The sequence below is a fragment of the Lepisma saccharinum genome, chromosome 25, assembly GCF_977018435.1.
Source record: "Lepisma saccharinum chromosome 25, izLepSacc3.1, whole genome shotgun sequence".
Classification (NCBI taxonomy): Eukaryota; Metazoa; Arthropoda; class Insecta; order Zygentoma; family Lepismatidae; genus Lepisma; species Lepisma saccharinum.
The window spans coordinates 17,856,972-17,878,314 of NC_139253.1; the positions used below are offsets into that span (position 1 = coordinate 17,856,972).

The 21,343-nt window shown below is 35.0% G+C and overlaps 1 protein-coding gene across 2 annotated transcripts; it reads right to left on the reverse strand.

Annotated features, from left to right (window-relative positions):
* Nucleotides 1-1,550: 1,550 nt before the first annotated feature.
* On the reverse strand, nucleotides 1,551-16,107 carry LOC145978519 (uncharacterized). Of its 2 annotated transcripts, none has more exons than XM_083111159.1 (3): nucleotides 15,944-16,107; nucleotides 10,627-10,770; nucleotides 1,551-2,872 (listed from the first exon to the last, which is right to left on the reverse strand). In XM_083111159.1, exon 3 carries the CDS (start codon nucleotides 2,859-2,861, stop codon nucleotides 1,794-1,796), a length of 1,068 nt encoding a protein of 355 aa, XP_082967285.1. In that variant the 5' UTR covers nucleotides 2,862-2,872; nucleotides 10,627-10,770; nucleotides 15,944-16,107; the 3' UTR covers nucleotides 1,551-1,793. The 2 variants fall into 2 exon arrangements, with proteins under 2 accessions (XP_082967285.1, XP_082967284.1); XM_083111158.1 differs by having other exon boundaries at nucleotides 1,552-2,872; nucleotides 10,640-10,770.
* Nucleotides 16,108-21,343: the final 5,236 nt, after the last annotated feature.

Consider the following 21,343-nt stretch of genomic DNA (forward strand, 5'->3'; position numbering starts at 1 on the left):
ACCCCTTAAACTTATAAAAAACATGAGCGCAAATCGTTTAAGGGGTACTTTTTCCTAAAAAAAAAAACAACCTAACTACAATGTTTTAAACACAAAATGAAGCACAGTTTTTAGAAAAACACACCCCTTAATTCACCAAATTTATTCCTGGCGCATCTCCAGTTAAGGACTAACAAAAATACAGAAGCTTCTTATGAGGCTTAGCACGAAGTGCGCATACCATACCCACCAAAATTTAATATATTTTGTTAATAATAATGCAAAAAACAGCATCAATGGGTCAGCAAGCAGACGACCGAAGGTCTTGAACAGAGGCCAACTTCACTGCGATTAAGGGCTAACTTTTTAAGCTAAAACAACAAAAAATACCAAGGAATACAGAGTATTATTTTCTTGTTTAAATAAAATGACTTCTTGGGAAGAATCGGTAGTAATGTCCTGCAGTGATAATATCTTAGCCTTGTTTTCTTTTAACTTTATTAACACATCTCTCAACTCAACAGTTTTGTTTTTAATTTTTTTTTTTAAATTTCGATTTTTTATCCCCAACTTTCGGTTTTCCGTTTTTAGCTTTCCAATTTCAGTGTCTCTAGCAGATACATCATAGTTAAAGGTGGTTGAGGAAAGGAATTTTAAAACCTCCTTGTTTGCCTCTTCATTAATTCGGCTGGTAGATTGTTGCTGATCCATGAAAATTTTCTAAGTTAAAAAGCTTAGCGATACTTAAAGCGATAACATACCGACACACTTTATAAACCATGTCAATACTGTGTGTAGTGCATGGTGATTAGGTGTGTACAAAATAATTTCTCAAAAATGTTTTTCCACTTTTTGTGGTCGCTATGAATCACAAGGAAAGTTGTTATCAGCAGGATGCATTACTACCACTCCCAGCTGATAAAGATAAATGTAAACAAGAGTGCTGAATGACTGACTCACCTCTGTGAGCAAATCTTTTTTTAAACAAGGAAAATGTAACTATCCCGTGAATAAAACTGTATAATTTATACCTTCCTTACCTTGTGAAATAAAATGCTGTTCTTCGCATTATTTAAATATTTATTTTTAACCTAAAAAAGCAACCTTTCTGTCAGCGTAAACAAGGAGGCAGCCATCTTCATCAAGCATAGTTGCCAACTGTCAAAATGAAATAACGTAAAAACGACTTTACCTAAATCGAACGTAAAAACGATTGTTTAAAAACATTGAGAAATTCGTTATTAAAATCAGTTGTTGTGAATACTGTCAAGCTGTATCTAAATCACAGCATCTCCATTGTGGAACGCGAAATAAAATCCGAAATCGCCAAGTTCTCAACAAAATACTGTTTCACGTATCTTTCTTTACTTTCGAATTGAACTACATAATTTTACTATTTAATTAAGTTGCGGGCTGAAAATTTTTAGCTGTTTTCTCTTCCTAGTCAACGATATTTCAATAAAGATTGCGACACTTCTTCTCAATGGATAAAATCAAAGCAGTAGGTATCCTATACTACACATGAAATAAAAGCAGGATTATAATCTACTTTTTTATTTTACTCCATTTATAATCAAAGTAAATAAATGTACATGTATTTTAACAATTTTTCTTATAGTACTTGTTTTACCTAACAGATATAATTATAATTAACATTATTTTTAACAAAAAGAAACAATTAATGGGGAGAAATAACAAAGAAGCTGGGTTGCATGAAATAGAAGATACAGAAAAGACAAAATGGTAGGCCTAAATGTTCTATTATTTGTGATGTAAATTCTTCTTGCTGGTATCCATAAGAAATACAAATGAAATTAACACATAAGATTATATTCTGACTTAATGTCTATCCCAAAAAATGAGGATGGTTTTCGCTCAACCAATCCTAATCTATCGTGATCCTTCATCATAATTATTGGTAGTGAGCAGACGTTCGAATCGATACGTTCCAGAAATGTAGAGGCTGCCTCCTCCAAAGAGATGAACCAATCGGGCTGTATGCCGTCAAATAATATCAGCTCAGTGTTCCTTCCAGTTTCCAACGGCTGTGAACGCCTGAAGTCAAATCGTGCCTCATTGGTGGTCCTCAAAGTCCAAGGACTTGAAAAATTAAAATCATTGAAAAGTATGCGGGCAATATGATGGGAAAATTCATGTATCGCTAAGGTCAACAGATCAGCAAAATAATTGGGGGTATTGGTAATCCCAGCAATATTGTTCAAGCAGATGAGTATACCATCTTTAAGACACGCACCTCTCAGAGGTTGGAAGGGTTCAAAAAATAGTACTTGATATATGGTTCCAGAAGTGATTATACGAACGATCACCTCAATATTGACAGTCGGCATTGTGTCTGAGGTCTTCAAGGAAGTAATATTCTGCAGTATTGCCTGTATGACTGGCTTTGAACACAGTCTCTGTTTAAGTGATGAAGCATCATCTCCTGACATTTCTGTTATTGTAGTGTGGATGCTTAAGGGTTTCACAGTAGGAGTTACGAATATTTTCAACAATTCATTATAATACTTGCTCTTGTCAAGAATGTCTTCCTTTATGGATATTTTACTGAAATGAAGGAAAACCTGAAGGTAAATTTGAAGTGTGACTGAGCCATTTTGGAAGTCCTGGTCTAGAAATTCCAATATTTTCAACCATGTACTAAACTTGAGGTCTGCTTGAGTAATCTGATGCTGCTGATAGATATTTGAGATGATGCAGTCCTTGAAGACTGTTTCATTGAACACCTCACCCATTTTAACAATCCTTGTTTCTTCCAGAGGTGTTTTGGGAGATGTCATCAGTGCATCATCTAAGTTGACCAGTTCATCAGGATTACCATTGCAATTTGCAATGTACCTCCTTACTGTATCATAGTACCCCATAATTCACAAATCTGCAAAGAAACAAACTTTTACTGATTCACAAATATCAAATAATATCTACAGATCTTCCTCATAAGATAGAAAAATTAATGCACCAAAGAATAATAACGAAATTACAATGAGAAGTCGTAACTATGCAATTGAATATTTAAACTAATTAAAGACTATTCAAACCTTTTAATGATAGACAGTTTTTCAGCGGCTCTTGAAATTTAACTTCTTTTTTAATAGTTTCAGCTTTTTTGACTGCACACCTTGTTTCCACCCCAAGGGGTGTTTGTAAATTTAAAGTAAATCGTCCATAATTATCTCGGGGTGGTAAATTAACAACTCCTTTTTGATTATAGGATATATTATTAGCTTTTAAATATTTTACTACAGTTTTAGAATTAACTTTATATCTGTTCTTCGAACAGGGAATTAATAGAGTTAGATAAAAATTATAAGATGTAAAGATGTTAAAAGTTTAATAAATTCGTCAGGTGTAATTGGCTTGGTCGTGTTTTTTTTATTTATTATTAATTTTTTCATGGTAGAGTATTGTAAATTATTGAAGATTTTTTTTATTTCAAAGCTGCTTCAAGCCGTTTTACTTTCTCTGGATAAGTTAGCCTTTGTTTGTTGGTGGATTTTGAAACTCCATTCAGGTTTTGAGTAACAACACTACCAAATAATTTTAATTCTTCCTTTGTTTTATTACAATCTTTATTAATTTGTGTTTTCTTCGGATGTTCGTTTAAAATACCATTTAATGAATATCTTCCCAATTTATCTCTTGGAATAATAATACCAAATATGCGTTTTTCATAAGATATATTATGCTTTTTTAATATAATTATCAATTGTTTTTACACTAATTTTATGTGTTTCCGCAAATTCTTTTTTACTTCTGTTTTGAAAGTCCCACTGCTTTAAATACTTGACTATTTGTGTAGAATCCATTTATTTATTTTAAAAAAAAGGTAATTGGTAAGGCAATGCGTAAACAGAAAGGTAATTGGAAAGGAATTAGGTAAACAGAAAAGCAAAAGGTAAGGAAATTGGAACGGTAATAGGAATAGTAATTGGCAAGGTAATAGGAACAGCTATAGGAATAGTAACTGCTAATCGGTAAAAGGAAAAATAAAAAAAAATATCTTACTAAATGGCAAACCAAATAACTCTAAAAACATTTCATGACACAGTTAAAAGTGTTCAAGATTTATCTAAAATCAATTTTAATGATATTTTAGCGTTTAGTAATAATAAGTTGACTACTAAAACGGCGAAACAATATATTGATTTGATGAACGAATTAATTGATAAAATAGATAGTTTAGATGTTACAGACGAACAAAAACAACACTTCCGTTCATTATTTGTTATTTTATTTTCCAAAATGTGTGAATCAGATTGTAAAGGGATAATGTTAAGTGCTTCAATTCAAAAGAATAAAAAGTATAAGGATATAATTAATAAATTAGAAGAGGCATACCAAAAAGAACGTGATGAACATAATGCTCTAGCAAAGAAGTACAACGAGAAACAAAAAGAAGCAAAAGTTAGTATTCCAGGCATATCACTGTCATTAACTTTAAGAGAAAGTAAAACACTTAAACCAGACGAATGTGTTCAATTAATGAATGAAATTGATGTAGATGAAGAAGAATTAGATAAAAAATTTAAAAGAATTTCTATTCCTGAAGATTATAAAAATAAAGTAAGCAGAGCTTATGTAAAAGCATCCAATGAAGGAAATCATTATTTACAGAAACAAAGCAATAAAAAATGTTAAGAGTTCGTCTTTGATCAGCAAAGATGATTTGCCTAAAACTTCAAACTTAAATAAACCTTAGAGTATTTATTGTTATTCTTGTTTTTATTATAATTATTTTATTTATAATTATAATGCGCGCGCACTTTACTAAGTCCTTCGAACACTTTGTGGCTTAGCCCAATTTTCTAAATTGAAAAAATATTGGGTATAAATAAATGAATCAAGTTGATTCAATACAGATCGCTGAATTTCAAAGAAGAGTGCAAGGTTTATACAGATCCGAAGATTCTGCAAAAAATGAGTTAGAAAGAATAATAATTAGAAATATGAATGCTCAATTTAAAGAACACGAGAATAAAATTAAAACTTTAGCCAAAATGGGTTTATTGAAAATATCTTTTCCTAAATAAATGGATGACATTCGATGTTCTGTTTGTTTACTATTTAAACATCCAGATGAATTTTACAACTGCAAACATACTGATCGAAGATGTAAACAATGTAAAATCTACACAAATTGTGAGCGTTTGCTATGTGAATGTGGTAAATATTATACTAAAACACACTATAAAAGACACCTGCAATCAAATTTACACAAAAGGAGAATAGGTGTTTATAATAAATTGGTTGTCTTAAAATGGAACAACGTTTAAATAAACTTAAACTACCAGAGTTATATAATATTGCTAAAGAACTAAAAATACAATACTTTACAAGATATAAAAAATCTGATTTAATAAAAGAAATTATTAAGCAATATAAAAGAATCAAAAGAGAAAAAGAAAATAAGAAAATCAACGATAATTTCCTTTTGATGAAAGTATAATAGCTCCTCAAAAGAAAAAGAGAGTCAAACAAATAAAATGTGATGCGGTGATTGGTACACTTCTTTTTTAATAGTTTCAGCTTTCTTGACTGCACACCTTGTTTCCACCCCAAGGTGTGTTTGTAAATTTAAAGTAAATCGTCCATAATTATCTCGGGGTGGTAAATTAACAACTCCTTTTTGATTATAGGATATATTATTAGCTTTTAAATATTTTACTACAGTTTTAGAATTAACTTTATATCTGTTCTTCGAACAGGGAATTAATAGAGTTAGATAAAAAATTATAAGATGTAAAGATGTTAAAAGTTTAATAAATTCGTCAGGTGTAATTGGCTTGGTCGTGCTTTTTTTATTTATTATTAATTTTTTCATGGTAGAGTATTGTAAATTATTGAAGATTTTTTTATTTCAAAGCTGCTTCAAGCCGTTTTACTTTCTCTGGATAAGTTAGCCTTTGTTTGTTGGTGGATTTTGAAACTCCATTCAGGTTTTGAGTAACAACACTACCAAATAATTTTAATTCTTCCTTTGTTGTATTACAATCTTTATTAATTTGTGTTTTCTTCGGATGTTCGTTTAAAATACCATTTAATAAATATCTTCCCAATTTATCTCTTGGAATAATAATACCAAATATGCGTTTTTCATAAGATATATTATGCTTTTTAATATAATTATCAATTGTTTTTACACTAATTTTATATGTTTCAGCAAATTCTTTTTTACTTCTGTTTTGAAAGTCCCACTGCAATCAGTTAGAAAACAACAAAATATTCAATTACACTGTGATGATGATAAAGTCCAGAAAGCAATAAATAAGTCCAATTTTAAATCTAGAACCATTTTTAGTAAATATTTGGTGGCTGTGCATAATTATAAAACATCTGTTAAATTTGATAAACCGATTTATATAGGCCAAGCAGTATTGGATTTATCTAAAGCTCTAATGTATGATTTTTACTATAATGTTTTAAAAAATGAATTTGAAGATGATATAAAATTATTATATACAGATACTGATTCCTTTATTTTTGAAATTAAAAACCATGATTACAATCAGTTTATGAAAAATAATTCTGATTTATTCGATACTTCAGATTATCCTAAAGATCACTACCTGTATTCAGATAAAAATAAAAAAGTAATCGGAAAAATGAAAAATGAGCTCAACGGAAGAAATGTTGGAATTTATTGGGTTAAGGAGCAAAATGTATGCATATAGAACTGACGATAAGGTAGGCAAACGACTGAAAGGTATTAAAAAGGCTGTATTAAAGAAAGAAATTCAATTTGAGGATTATAAAAACTGTTTACTCAATCAAAAAGAATATTTACATAAACAGCATGTTATTAGGAGTCATAAACATGAAATTTATACAGAAGAATTAAATAAGAAGTCACTCAGTTGGAAAGATGATAAAAGATATCTAATTCCTGGAAGTACAGATACATTAGCGCACGGACACGTGCTAGCAATGTAATTGCGCGCACGGACACGTGCGAACCGAAGGCTCTTGCCCCGTAGGGGCGCTAGCAATGTAATTGCGCACATGGTCATGTACTAGCTGACTAGCACATTAAAGATGCTAAGAGCAGAGCATTTTTATAGATATGCTTGCCTACAGCTTCATAATACTTGAACTATGACTTAAGATATTTAGGTCACATCCATTTTTATTCTAAATATTAAATGGATTTAAAAAAAAATATTAATGAAATAGTAATTATTAAGATTTTTTGGAATAAGCGATAAGCGCCAGATTAGTCCAAGTAGATTTGGCTTCTGAGAAAGATAAGGAATCCCCCGGTTCAGTAATGAATCATTAATTAATCCTATTATCATGGTTTCCTGTTAATAAGATTAGGCGTATTATTCATAGTACATGAAAAAGTAACCACTCAAGTGAACCGCAGTACCACCCACCAAAAAGATTACATTGTATTTTGAAGCGGCATAGCGGTATAGTTTTTCTTGGTGTACCACCTTTATTATTTGGTGTTAGAGCATTCAGCTCTTGATCGTTTTGGATTTAGTGAAGTCAACATGATAACCATGAGGAACGAACATGAAGAACATGACGTAACATGATGAACATGATGTAACATGATGAACATGACTTAACATGATGAACATGACTTAACATGATGAACATGACTTAACATGATGAACATGACGTAACATGAAGAACATGACGTAACATGATGAACATGACGTAACATGATGAACATGACTTAACATGATGAACATGATGTAACATGATGAACATGACTTAACATGATGAACATGACTTAACATGAAGAACATGACTTAACATGAAGAACATGACTTAACATGAAGAACATGACGTAACATGATGAACATGACTTAACATGATGAACATTCAAATTTATTTTGTGTAAAGACCATTGTTTGTTTCTTTAGTCAAATCAATTGTTAAAAATCAATAATCAAAAACTCCAACATTGTTTACATATAAATTTAAAAATCATTAAATGTAATATCAGATCAGTTACAACAAAATCAATCAGTTACAACATTTCCAAATAATGATCGCTTTGTTTAAAGATCATAATACATATAGAATTTATTACTGATTGTCTTTAATGAGGAATTACACATTTATTTCGCTGTATTGAAAAAAAATATATTTGAAAAAATATTAATTTATTACACAAGACGATAATGAAACTGAAATGTTAACAAAAACGATCGTTATGATCATTCTTCTAATCGTCACTATTGTCCTTCTAATCATTCGTTAGCATATATCAATTTGTTTAACGAAGCGAATAGATTGTAAAACGTGTTGTTTTCTTCAGAGTTTGTTAATTAATTAATTTTATACCTCCTATATCCTATTATATCCTATTTTTATAGCAAAAACAGGTACAACATGATTAATATTTAAAGTTTTCTCGAATGGACAGTTATCTATGGTTTTATAATATTTTTTTATCATTGGTAATTTACTGTTTCTGTAATTTTAATGTGTAACAATATTTTTTTATATAATTTAATAAAATAAGGCATTACGTAGGTACTGCAATTGCAAAGTAAAATTACTATTTCATGTTTTCACAATTAAACAAAGTGATATTCTTTTTCTGTGCTCTAAACTAACTCTTTCTCGTTTGTTTGGGTTAGGATTTTATGCAAATAGCTATATTTTCAGAAATAACCTCAACCATATTTTAATGAATTCGGTTTTTTTATTTCGCATTTCCTAGTATTTCTACCATTCTCTTTTTTCAAACTTCATTGCCTTTCATTTCCTTTAAGCAAAATTAAAGATTCTTCGATGTTTCCAACTAAAAGGAAATACATTCATAACATAATATTGAATTTCATTCTGAATTTGTAGCAGAGCTGTAAAGCATTTGCTAAATACTGTAAACGCGGCTTAAATTTACCCTACTATTAACGATTTCACTTTTTTACAATAAATTAATTATAAATTTTACAATAATTATTTAAAAATAATAAAACTTACTAAAACACGTTGCACTAAAACTCGACTAAAATAACCTCTACATCGGAGATTATATACTACTAAAGATGACAGGCACAGTATTCTGTTCGCTGGCATTGGTGCAGTTCCGTCGAATACTTACAGATGGCACCAATATACTAATTCGGGCGATAAATAGAGGATGTGAATATGTTGGGGTAATTTTTTTCGCGGACGTTAAATAGTAGATAGGTACTTAATGTAAACAAAAATCATAGTACGTATAATATAATATAACAAAAAAGCATATTATAAAATTTTAAAGATAGACCTGAAGGTAACTATATAATCAAAATCTTAAAACGTAGCCGAAACTAGATCGAAAAATAACGTTAAATAAATACAATAGCCATAAAAATCATCTTTTTTATTAAAAATGTGCCCCCTAATCGAAAATGCACTCAAATGTTTGAAGAGATGCAAGCGTGCGAACCTCTCTGTTTTTGTACTTTATTTCTTTTCTTTTATAGTTTAAGGCTTGTGTGAAAAGCTTATCCTAAAAATCATATCTTTATTGTTAAAAATGTGCTCCTTAGTCACATCTAATTGCGCGCACTTCGTGCTAGCCCCATAAAGGGCGCTAATGTTTTTTTAGGAATTTAAAGTGATGCTGTTTTTTGCATTATTATTAGCAAAATATATTAAATTTTGATGGATATGGTACGCGCACTTCGTGTAAGACTCATAAGAAGCTTCTGTATTTTTGTTAGTCCTTAACTGCAGATGCGCCAGGAATAAATTGGTGAATTAAGGGGTGTGTTTTTCTAAAAACTGTGCTTCATTTTGTGTTTAAAACATTGTAGTTAGGTTTTTTTTTTTTTTTAGGAAAAAGTACCCCTTAAACGATTTGCGCTCATGTTTTTTATAAGTTTAAGGGGTATTATTTTTAGTTAAATGTGCTAAAATTTGTGATTAAAACATTGATTTTTGTTAGTTTCGGAGTAAAAAGTAGCCCCTTAATCGATTTGCGCTGGAAAATATGGATGCATAAAATTATTATTAAGGGGCTATATTTTTAGAAAAAATGTATTAAGGGATGATTTTTTGATGTTTTGTTATTAAAATTTCTAAATTTTTATGTTTTTGAGATAAAAAACTGCCCCTTAAATTTTAATTATTGATTTGACAAAAACATGAAAAAAATGCTCAAAAATAAATTAAGGGATGATGTTTTTAATGTTCTGTTATTAAATTTTAATATTTTTTTTATTTTTCTCTTGTTTTTTTATGATTTTGGGTGAAAAGTTGCCCCTTAAATTTAGGTGCGCTCGAAGCCACATTTTGCTATCTACTTACAGGCTAGAGGTTCAAGTGCTAGAGCCTCGTTATTCTGCAACAATGCAGACCAGAGTCTGCTATGTGTAAGCGAGGTTGTCATTTGGATGTCTTTGGAAAGGGTCACCTCCTACATCCAAAAAATGCATTGCTATTCAAAACATTGAGGAGAATAGAGTAATAAAAAAACAATTTTATACACAAGAGCCCAGAAAACCACATACCACTTTCACTATGGGTCTTCACAAAAGAATACATGATTCCATTCTCAGTAATAGCAGGTGTAAAAATTTTAATTTTTAAAAATGCATCTATGTATTACCACGCCATGAACAAATGAAGTATGACTTACTTTTAAACATGCCACCATTTGTTCAAGTATAAAATTATCTTTACCTTAACACTTTACCTTAACACTTGCACCCCTTTTCTGCAGACGACAGGTATTCCTTGAGAAAGTCTGTGGAAATCCTGGAAATCTTCTAGCTTGTCTACACACGAATAGCACACAAACTTTGGCAAACTGTCATCCTCTGTAACCTGAGATGGAGAAAATTGAATTCATAAGTAGGGTTGGAGCATGGGTATTTACAAACTGTGTAGGTAAATAATAGGTATTTATGAAAATGTTATTTGCCTACCCCAAAAGTAGATATTTATTACAAATTGCATATTAAATGTCAGACTTCGATACTCCAATTACTTGTGCTATAGATAGGGTTATAGGAAATGGATATCTTAAAATACATAAGAAAATAAACCACCAAGTCAAAAATGTTGGTTTCACTATAAGAAAAATGTGACCCTTTTGGGTACTAATCTGATATTCCCCGGACAGATTTCTTCATTTTTACAGAAGAAACTACTTATGGTAATAAGTTCCTGTAGCATTGTCTAACATCTGGAAGGTGTTTTGTGTGATAGCGAAAATTCATGTTCTTTGTTGAAAAATAATTCTCTGACAGAGAATAGCCTTTGGCGCATACACTTTCGTACATCATCACGCATCGTGACTGTGTTTTGTTCATGTTCATTGGGTATCCAGTGTTTCAAACTGTCTGTGTTAGCAACAAAAGTTAGAAACATGACGTGTTGTGGTGAAATTTGTACCGGGTGTGGAACATCCTGTGGATTTTTTAATTGAACATGGGATCTTGAAGAAAGGAAAGGAATGTCCAAAATGTGGCAGTGAATGTAAGCTACTCATTTGAAGGAATGGGCTGTGGGTATATGCGTGTTCAAAGAGAGTCCAGGGACGTGAGAAGTTACAGTTTAAAAGAGTTCCGTGTAGATTTGAACAGAAAACAGATTTTTTCAAATTTAAAAGTTTAGGGCCCATTTGGGGGCAGGTGACTCCGGCCAATTTCTAACATGCTTTTAACAGGGACTCTATAGAGAAAGTCAGGTAGCCAGAGCTGAGGCAGGGCCACGGTAGTGGTAGGTCAATTACCCCAGGGGTGGAGCCCGGAATCTGTGGGAAATTTGGACTCAAAAATTTCAAACGAAAATAATTTTTTTTGTTCAAATTTCCCACCGATTCCGGGACGGATAGCCCCAAAAATCATTCATGGATAGCCCCACGAATCATTACAATTTTCTTCGTAAAACAATGTGAAAAACTTTTTAAAAAAATTAGATCAGATGAGCTTTTTTCATGAGTATTTCTTGGGTTCTGAAGGTTGAAACATTGCATAACGAATGAAAATCAGCAAAACACAAGCACGACGTGCGATTATCTAGGAAGGTGTACGCACCATATTGTGTCTCAGGCAAGCGAAAAGACTACAAGAAAGAAGTACTCGTAATGTGAAAAATTGCAATTACTTTTATTAAAAGAACTTGAATACACCGTAAAGAATGTTCCGCGAAGCAGATAGGTAAGTACGAATGTCAACAGAAGAAGTTATAGGTGTCCGGGGAATACCAAATTTTTACCCATATATTTCTATAGCCCCATGTAGTTGGCTGCACTTTTTGACTAGATTTGACTCTGTTTGCACCTTAGCGTCTAGTTGGTTGCACGGTGCAACACCGAGTCATCTAGTTCATTGATTTGGAGTCAAGTAGTGTATTTGTTGTCTGCACCGGTAACGGTTCCGATTGTTTTATAATTTCGGAAATTATCCGATAATACCCGAGCACCTCTCACTCATTTATTTAATTAATTTTAGCATTGATACTTACCTATTCAGCATTGCGGAAGATTCTTTAAGGTGAGGTTATGCCTTTTTCTATAAAATAGTGTCAACTTTTCATATTACGAGTCATTATTTGTCTTCCTTGTTCTGTTTGGGTAACAGACAATATGGCATGCACTCGTCATGGATCATCGGGCATCTGCTTGTGTTTTGTCGATTTAGAGTGGGTATGCAGTGTTTCAACCTTCTTAACCAAAAAAATACCTACTTTCATGTTCATTATGTAATCACAAACCATTGACGGATAGCCCAAAAAAAAAAACATTCACGATAGCCCCACAAACCATTGACGGATAGCCCCAAAAATTATTCACGATAGCCCCACAAACCATTCACGATAGCCCCACGAACCATTCCCAGCAAGGTTAGGTTAGGTTGGGTTAGGTAAGCATAGTTTAAAAAAAATCTCGTAAAAAAAGGCACGTTTGGAAACAATGGCGAGACCGTGTGACTTTTGATGCTCATGCCATCTGCACACACATAATGGAAACAACGGCATAATGATACAGAAAATGCAAGTTCCTTACTTAAAAAGCGATTATTTCTTGTTCTGCAGCATTGGTAAAGTTTTCAGTTTCCGCGAAAGAAAATACGGTAACAGTTTCATACATCGGAGACACATTTCTTCAATTTTACACAAGAAACTACTTACGGAAATGAGGTTTTCAAAGGTTTACAATGTTCGTCAAGGTATTTTCTTTCATCTGGAATATATTTAACCGGGAAATCATTCATTTTTCAAGAGAAATATCACAGCGACGCACAATTGGTATTGCTTTCATTTGCTTGCCCTACAACAACCGGATGCTGCGTACATTTGATGACGTCAGCCCCTGTCAGTGTTTCAACCCCCTTTTTTTTACTATGCTTGCCTAACCCAACCAAACCAAACCTAACCTTTTTGGAAATGGTTTGTGGGGCTATCCGTCAGCTACCCGTGCATAATGTATAATTTCCACCGGTGACGAACACGATAGTAGGTATTTTTCGGTGAAGAAGGTTAAAACACTGCATAACCACAACGTGAGTCAAGATGTGCCCACCATACTATGTGTTCCGGAAGCGAAGAAAGGAATTAAAAAAAAAGCACTCGGAATGTGAAAAATTGAGTTTGTTTTCGTGTAAAAAGCATAATGGCACCTCGAACTATGTTCCACAATACACAATTGGTAAGTACGAACCATGTGAAACACAAAATATGCTATTTTAATATGTCTCCGATCTATGAAACTGTTACCGAAAATACCTCCAAGAACTTCGACAATCCTACGGAAACTGATTTCAGTAAATAGTTTCTCCTGTAAATTTGAAGAAATCCGTTCGGGCGATATCGGATATTTACCATGATTTCTCCTAGCACAAAGACTAATTATCGTAGAATTTTGGAAATCATTGTCACACGAAATTTGAACCTTCCTTAAAGTAATGAGGGTACCATTATAGTATGGGGGAAACACCTATGAAACATATATTTCGGACTTTTTTACATTGCTAACGTACTATTTTGGAATGCGGAACATTTCCTAAAGTGAAATAATGCATCTCAATGTCTATTTCTTAGATTTACAAGTACTTACTGTTACTTGTTATTTCGATTCTGTAACACATTATGGCGGGTGATAGCGTACTGGTTCAGGGCACATTGTGGAAGTGTTTTGTCAATTTATGCAGTGTTGCAACCTCGTTCACCAGAAAATACCTGCCTGGATTTGAAATTATGCTAATACGTCACAAACCATTGACGTTAGCCTCACAAACCATTGACGTTAGTCCCAAAAACCGGTAAATTTTTACTATCCTTTGGACACCTATAACCTCCGAGTTTCGTCAATTTTTGATATTTGTACTTACCTATCTGCTTCGCGGATCATTTTTTAATGTGTATTCACATTTTTTTGATCAATTTTTTTTTTTTTAAAAAAAAAGTGTTTCTGTAACTGAAGAACGTACGTTTCCGCAAATGGTTTGTGGGGCTATGTGAGAATGGTGTGTGTGGCTACGCATATTTTTTTCGAAACCAATTTTTAACTATTGTAACCTATTGTGATCCTACCTAACCTAACCTTACCAGAAATGGTTCGTCGGGCTATGCGTCAATGGTTGAATTTCCGCTATGAAACATTCCCACATCACACAAAACACCTTCCAGATGTTAGACAATACTACAGGAACTTATTACGGTAAGTAGTTTCTTCTGTAGAAATGAAGAAATCTGTCCGAAGGATAGTAAACTAGCTAGTACCAAGGAAATGTTCCCCGTGCATTTAGCATCGTGCCACAAAGGCAGGGCGCAGGGAACGAGTTTACAATACCGGACCACTCTCCAATTTCTATGAAATTTCGCCTACTCACTAATTGTGAACTCCTAATCACGAATCTGCATGTAATAATTGGCGGTCAAGTATGGAAATTGAGAAAAAAATGAAATAAACTATGTTTTCTTAACGTAACGTAACCCTACCATAAGAACAATAGCTCCACGGAAGACGCCATTTTCCCAACATGAAGAAATCAACAGGCAAGATAAGGTATAGTTCTCTTAGCTAAAATATTAATTTTTCTTTGTATTTATGCTAATGGAACCTAACCTAACAGGCCTAACCTAACCTCGTAGGCATTCCTCGTCTGTCGTCAACAAGATTGTTGTGCGTAAAGGAAGACCATTAGGTAATTAATTGCGAAAGAAAGATGGTTCCGAATTGCTGTGTATGGACAATCACCGTGGTAAATCGCAAGTTTATTTTACAAGTTGTACACGTAAATGTACAGTTTTAACAAGTGACCGCCAAATATGAACTACAGATACGTCATCAGGACATCGAAATTAGTAAGTAGGCGAAATTTTATAGAAATTGGAGAGTGGTCCGGTATTGTAAACTCATGTAAACGGTACTACTTTACTATACCTGAGACACCTGGAAATTATTCCTTTCGCACTTTTTTACATTGCTAACGTACTATTCTGCATTCCGGAACACTTATTTAGGTGAAATAATGGAATTCGTAACGAAAATAATGTATATTTCTTACATTTACGAGTACTTACTGTTCTTGTTTATTTCCACACACAACATGGCGGTAGCTTACCGTTGATCGCAATAGCGCGTCGGAAATAATTTTTTTAACATTAAAAACACTTTAGGAATTTTAAATTGACTTTTTTACTTACGAGGTATGCCTACTAGGTTAGGTTAGGTTCCATTAGCACTCCTTTCGTTCAATTTAGCATATACGGACAACATTGGCTTGTAGCAGCAGCAATATCGCGCTCTCATAAAAAGCAAATGGCGGGAGCAGAAATAGCACGTTGGAGAGATATTTTCGTATAAAACCACATGGATTTGCATTAAAATGGACCAAGACTACATTCCGGAACATCAACAACACTCCAGAAAATGAATTCCGTAAGTACTTTCTCCTGTAAATTTGAAGGAATCCGTCTCAGGTATAGTAAAGTGTTACCATGTAAACTAATAAATGAAAAGTGATGCTTACAAATAATAAAATATACTCACAATGAGGGATAGACAATTTAATATTTTCCTTTGAATATCTCGTCTTTGTCCTTAATCTAGGCAGATGTTCAGTTTCGAACTAGTGTTTGTCAAGCAAAGCCGACATAAATTATGGTAATCCTCCCCTATTTCTGTGTGCTTATAAAAATGTCTGTAATCATGTACAATTGGGTTGTATTAATACGCATGCGCGAGATCCATGCATTTCGCGAGGTAGAAGATAGAAGATCTACAACGTTGCCAGTTCTCTTTGCAGCGTCTTACGCTGGCATGAGGGGTGTGTAGGTGGCAGTGCGCATATTAATGAGCAATTGCACATTCCAATATCTACCGGTATCGTGGGTATTTCTTGTTGCAGACTTTTGCGAGGTGGAAGATCTACAACGTTGCCAGTTCTCTTCTTTCTGGCATCTTCGCTGTCATTAGGGGTGTGAGGGTAAGATTTTTTTGGGTCGGAACGGGAATTTTTGAAATCCCGATATTCCCTGCATTCGGGATGTGAAAAATTCGCCATTTCCGGACCAAGTCTGGAAATTTTCCGGAAAGGAAGTGGTAGACATTTTCCGAACTTCTATAAATCTCAAATTGTACACGTCATTTTTACCTTAAGTCATTGTATTTGCATTTCTGGAATAAAAGCTAACAATGTCCGATAATTTTCACACACATCATTTTAAAACGACCATTCGGCATTTCTCGACTGCTTAGGATAACGAAAAGCCGGGAAATCATTTCCCGAATTCGGGATCGGAACGGGAAATTTTTTCCCCGATATTCGGGTCACAACTTTTCTGGATCCCGTACACAGCATTTACATCATTTGAGGAATGTGTCGGGACTGGAATCGCGAATAAAATATCTGTACAGTTTCACTATTCGAATTACGTTAATTCTTTCCAGATATCTCAGGTACAGCGCCTAGAGTAACGTAGTGTGGAAAACGACATGCTTCTGCGCTCTCTGGGTGGTTCCACTCGAAAATGATCCGCTAGAGGCGCTGGGGTTGACCCCGGTGCTTGGTGTTCGACTACTTATAGTGGAAGTAAATGGAGTTTCCGCTGCAACGTCTGATTCTTTTACATGAAGCATTTCTATGAATATGATAATTGCTATGATATTTGGTACAGTGGTCGCGAAGATATTAACGAAATTCTAGACAGTCGACCACGTCCTGTTATCGTCATACTTTCGTTAATAATACGGGAGAAAAAATACGCGTGGGATGTTCTTGGCAACTAAATTTTTGTGTATGAATTAGGTTCATTATTATTTTCATCATCATCATGTCTTTTAAAGATATACACACTGAAGCATTTGTATTTTGGATATTTACTGTCTCTTTTCTTCCGCTTTAAACTAATCGCGGCGATGATGTTAATGATGATTGCATGAAACGACAAGGGGAACCCCACAAAACTTTCTTAGTGCCATCGACATGAGTGTAAGGCAACTTTCAAACCAATGGGACAAGCGACACGGGATGTTCACACTGTCACACTAGTGACACACTCTTCCAGACTGTAAAATAGATTCATTGCACATGAGGGTCCAAACAGCAAACGACACGTTCATATGGCGTATTTGCGTGCTACTTGTTACTTCGGTAGGAAAGCTCCTTAAAGGAAGGGTGCTGAGACCGAAGCGACGCGCTACAGGGGGAGTTCCCAACTAAGTGACAAGCTACATGGTGTCTTCAGTGTCTTCAGTCTATTAGCAAGCGTTGCTTGCGAACAACAGATAGGCGACACGATAAACCGCACATTACAACAACAGATCAATAGCTTGCAACATGTTGCCGTGGTTTGTTGTTCGCGCATACGCGATGCAATGAGTGTCTTGCTTTAGTGAGATTGTCCACCAAAGCGACACGCGGCACGCGGCACTTATCGCTTGAGGATTTCACCAACCGAACGCTGGCCTGTGCTTCCCTTTATGCCGCTACGATGTGAAATGTTGCTCTTGATTGGCTCCTTTCCAAGCAACATGTGACACTTCGGTATGAAAGTTGCCTTTGACCGAATGACCCGTGTCACTTTTGTGTGAAATCCTCGTATCGTTTGTCGCGTGTCGCTTTGGTGTAAAATCTCCTTGAGGAAACGGTTCAGTCAGAGCTTTTGTCCCTACGGTTCGAAAGGCTGCATTGATTTCCGACTGCTCGCTTTCAAGCGACATTTGTGGTTTGTCGCCTCGGTATGAAATATCTCTCAGGATACTATTTATATTCTAATAACATAGAAAAATAAACTCTAATACACAGTCCAAGACCTGACGTCCGGAATCACATTGCGATGTTTCTTCTTGTGTTACGCATGATATTTACTTAATAATTATATTTTACTTTTCTTTCCAAATTAATGCCATTTCGTGACTGCAAATCACTCCACAAATATAACTGTTTCCATCAATTCACTTACCGCCTTTCTAGAGAAACAAATCTACACAATATATTCCATAAACTAACTAAGCCGCATTACTTTCATAACAAAATTGGCACCTGAGTCGATCGCACTGCCATCTAGTTGCCATCGTCTCGGGGAACCAGTTTCTTGGGTCGTTTTCCACACTACGTTATTCAAGGCGCTGTATCTCAGGGGAGGCAAATGCCCCCCCCCCCCCCTGCGGTCACCCATGCATAATGTGGACTTTAATCAATCAACCATGCATGCTAACGGGTAGATATTAGAATGTGCAATTGCTCATAAATGACGCATTAGCTTGGTGAATGGCTAGACGTAAGTGTGAAACGAAAATATGCTGACAGCACCCTGTTTAATCCCTACGCTTTTGATGGCCAATTGTTCTCCCATTTAAATACATAGGGAATAGCGTGCTTTTATTACATTAAATTGCAAGTTTAATTTCATCTAAACTTTAGAAATTATGTCAGATCATGATAGACGATTAATCAGTGCTGTGACACTAAGAATTTTAATGAGACAATTGTCAACAGAACAGACATCGGAACTAAAAAAAAAAACTTAAATTTTTCACAATTTAAGTGCTTCATTCTTGTGAATCTGGTAAATAATAATACATAATAATTCCACGCGACTGTATTTTTATTTTTATAGTTGTTATATCATAACTAACTCTTTTTTTAACGTGATATCATACTTTTCCCTCATGGCTACTAAATATGGTTTTCTATTTTATACATGCACATTTATCGAGAAAAGTTATTACCAAAAATATTGTATACTCTGTTTCATGTCTTGCAATCTCTACCGCTTTCTTATTTACAGGAACTATAATTTTAAAATTGTTGTAACCGAAGAAATAAAGGACGAAAATTGGAGGGAAAGAAAACATGCTTTAATATTATAATATCGGATAGGGTACAGTGTCATAGTGTATAATAATAAAAAATATCATGCGCTTACGCACTTAATACATTATCTTTTCAATTTTGAGAAGTTTATATCAGATTCCTACTTCCGCTGTTGAATTAGTATTCGCAACCAGAAAAAGAAAACATTAGGCGTAGTGTAAAAAGTCTAACTTTTTTATTTTCGACTCATGGCTGCTAGGCAAGGCCCAATTACATCAAATTTAGTGTTCTTTGTTTATAAACATACTATATTTAGTTCGTCTCAGCTACCTTGCCGTTGCGCTTTAATATATTAATTCTTACGTTCAGGAGAATGTCAACACCGAAACATCACGCGATAAACGGCACTCAACAGGCGACAAAAGACGGGAACCCGTTCAGTCAATGGGACCATTCAGATCGAAGCGACAGGCGACACGTGTCGTATGTGTCGGCAACCGACTCCTCTCAGATATGTAGTGTTGCCCACGAGACGAGACGAGACTTTGGTCTGTCCCGTCTCGTCTCGTGAAAATGCTGTCTCGTCTCGTGAAAGTAATCCAGGATATTATGCCAACAAAAGTTATAACTGGGAGGCATCACAAATATTATTCTCGAAAATTGGTTAAACCTGTAATCACTTTGCTCACTGTAGCTATAGTGAGAATAAAAATGATTCCTTAATCATAAGAACATGAGTATATCAAATAAAGTTTGTTGATTATCAATAGCTAGATAATGTATAGAATCTGCCTTGCTTCCATCCACTCTTTATCCATCGTACATGCAGGGAGCTTTCAGACAGAAGGAACAGACGACAAGCCACACGGGGGTTTACACTGAAGTTACAAGCGACAGGATCCCCTTCTGTTCCGTCTATGATAAAAGTATTCATCGCACGAGCAAGTGCCAACAGATAAGGGCGATTCTACGCTCGATATTAAGAAAACGACCCAATTTGAGCGACACGCAAGCGACAAGAGACACGTGGTGCTTCGGTTCGGAAGATTACGTGTTGCTTGTCGCTTCTCTCCTGTGACTTGTTCAATGTAACAAGCGACACGGAAGTATCACACTGAAGCAACGAACGACAGGGACACTTCAGTTTATAAGCAAGCATTCATCGCGCATGCGCGGATAACAACCCTCGCGACTATACTGTCTATACGGTATCCAGAAAACGGCCTAAGCAGAACAACAAGCAAGCGACAAGCGAGACGTGCAGCTTCGGTTCGAAGAGTTTGCTGTGAGCAAGATTTCTTCACACCAAAGTTACAGGCGACAAGCGACACGAGTCGCTTGGAAGCAAACTTTCAGTAGTCAATGCAACCTTTCGAACAGAAGACACACGAAAAGCTGCACGTGTCTCTTGTAGCCTCGGTCCGTTGTCGCTTGGGTGTGAATTATACGTGTCGCTTGTCGCTTCAGTGTGAAATTTCCACACGATAGCTTTCAGGTTGAAGCGACAGGCGACAAGCGACACAGGGTTTTCACATCAAAGCAACGAGCGACACGCTCCTTTAGGGAGATTTCAGACCGGAGCGACAAGCGACACGCGACACAAGTTGCTTTGGAACGAGCCAATCAACAGCAACGTTTCACAGCGTAGGAGCATAGCAGCCAGCACAAACCTGCGTTCGATTGGTGAAATCCTGAAGCGATACGTGTCACGGGTCGCGTGTCGCTTCCATGTGAAATCTCCCTTAGTCTATAAGCAAGCTTTCACTGTGAGTTCACTACGAACAGACAGAGGCGACACAATGCAAGCAATTAAAAAACTTCCCAGTCCGAACGACACGCAAGCGACAAAGCAACAGGTGCCGCTTGCCGGTCTAGTCGCTTCCGTTCGGAAGGTTACATTTATTACTGAGGGTTCATTTCCAAGAGATACTTGTTGCTGTCGCATGTCGCTTATTACTCCAATGACTTCATGCAAATTTTATGTTCGTTACGTCAAAGCAGAGTATCTAATTGCACTAGCTTTTTAGAGCCGCGGTGGTGTAGTTCTTAGGGCATCTGACTGCCGGCGGGAGACCCGGGTTCGAATCCCGGAGTGGGTGAATAAAGGTCGGAATTATTCCGCATTGTCCCCG

Excerpts from the sequence above, each read along its gene's own strand:
- LOC145978519 (XM_083111159.1), bottom strand. The coding sequence starts at position 2,861 with ATGGGGTACTATGATACAGTAAGGAGGTACATTGCAAATTGCAATGGT.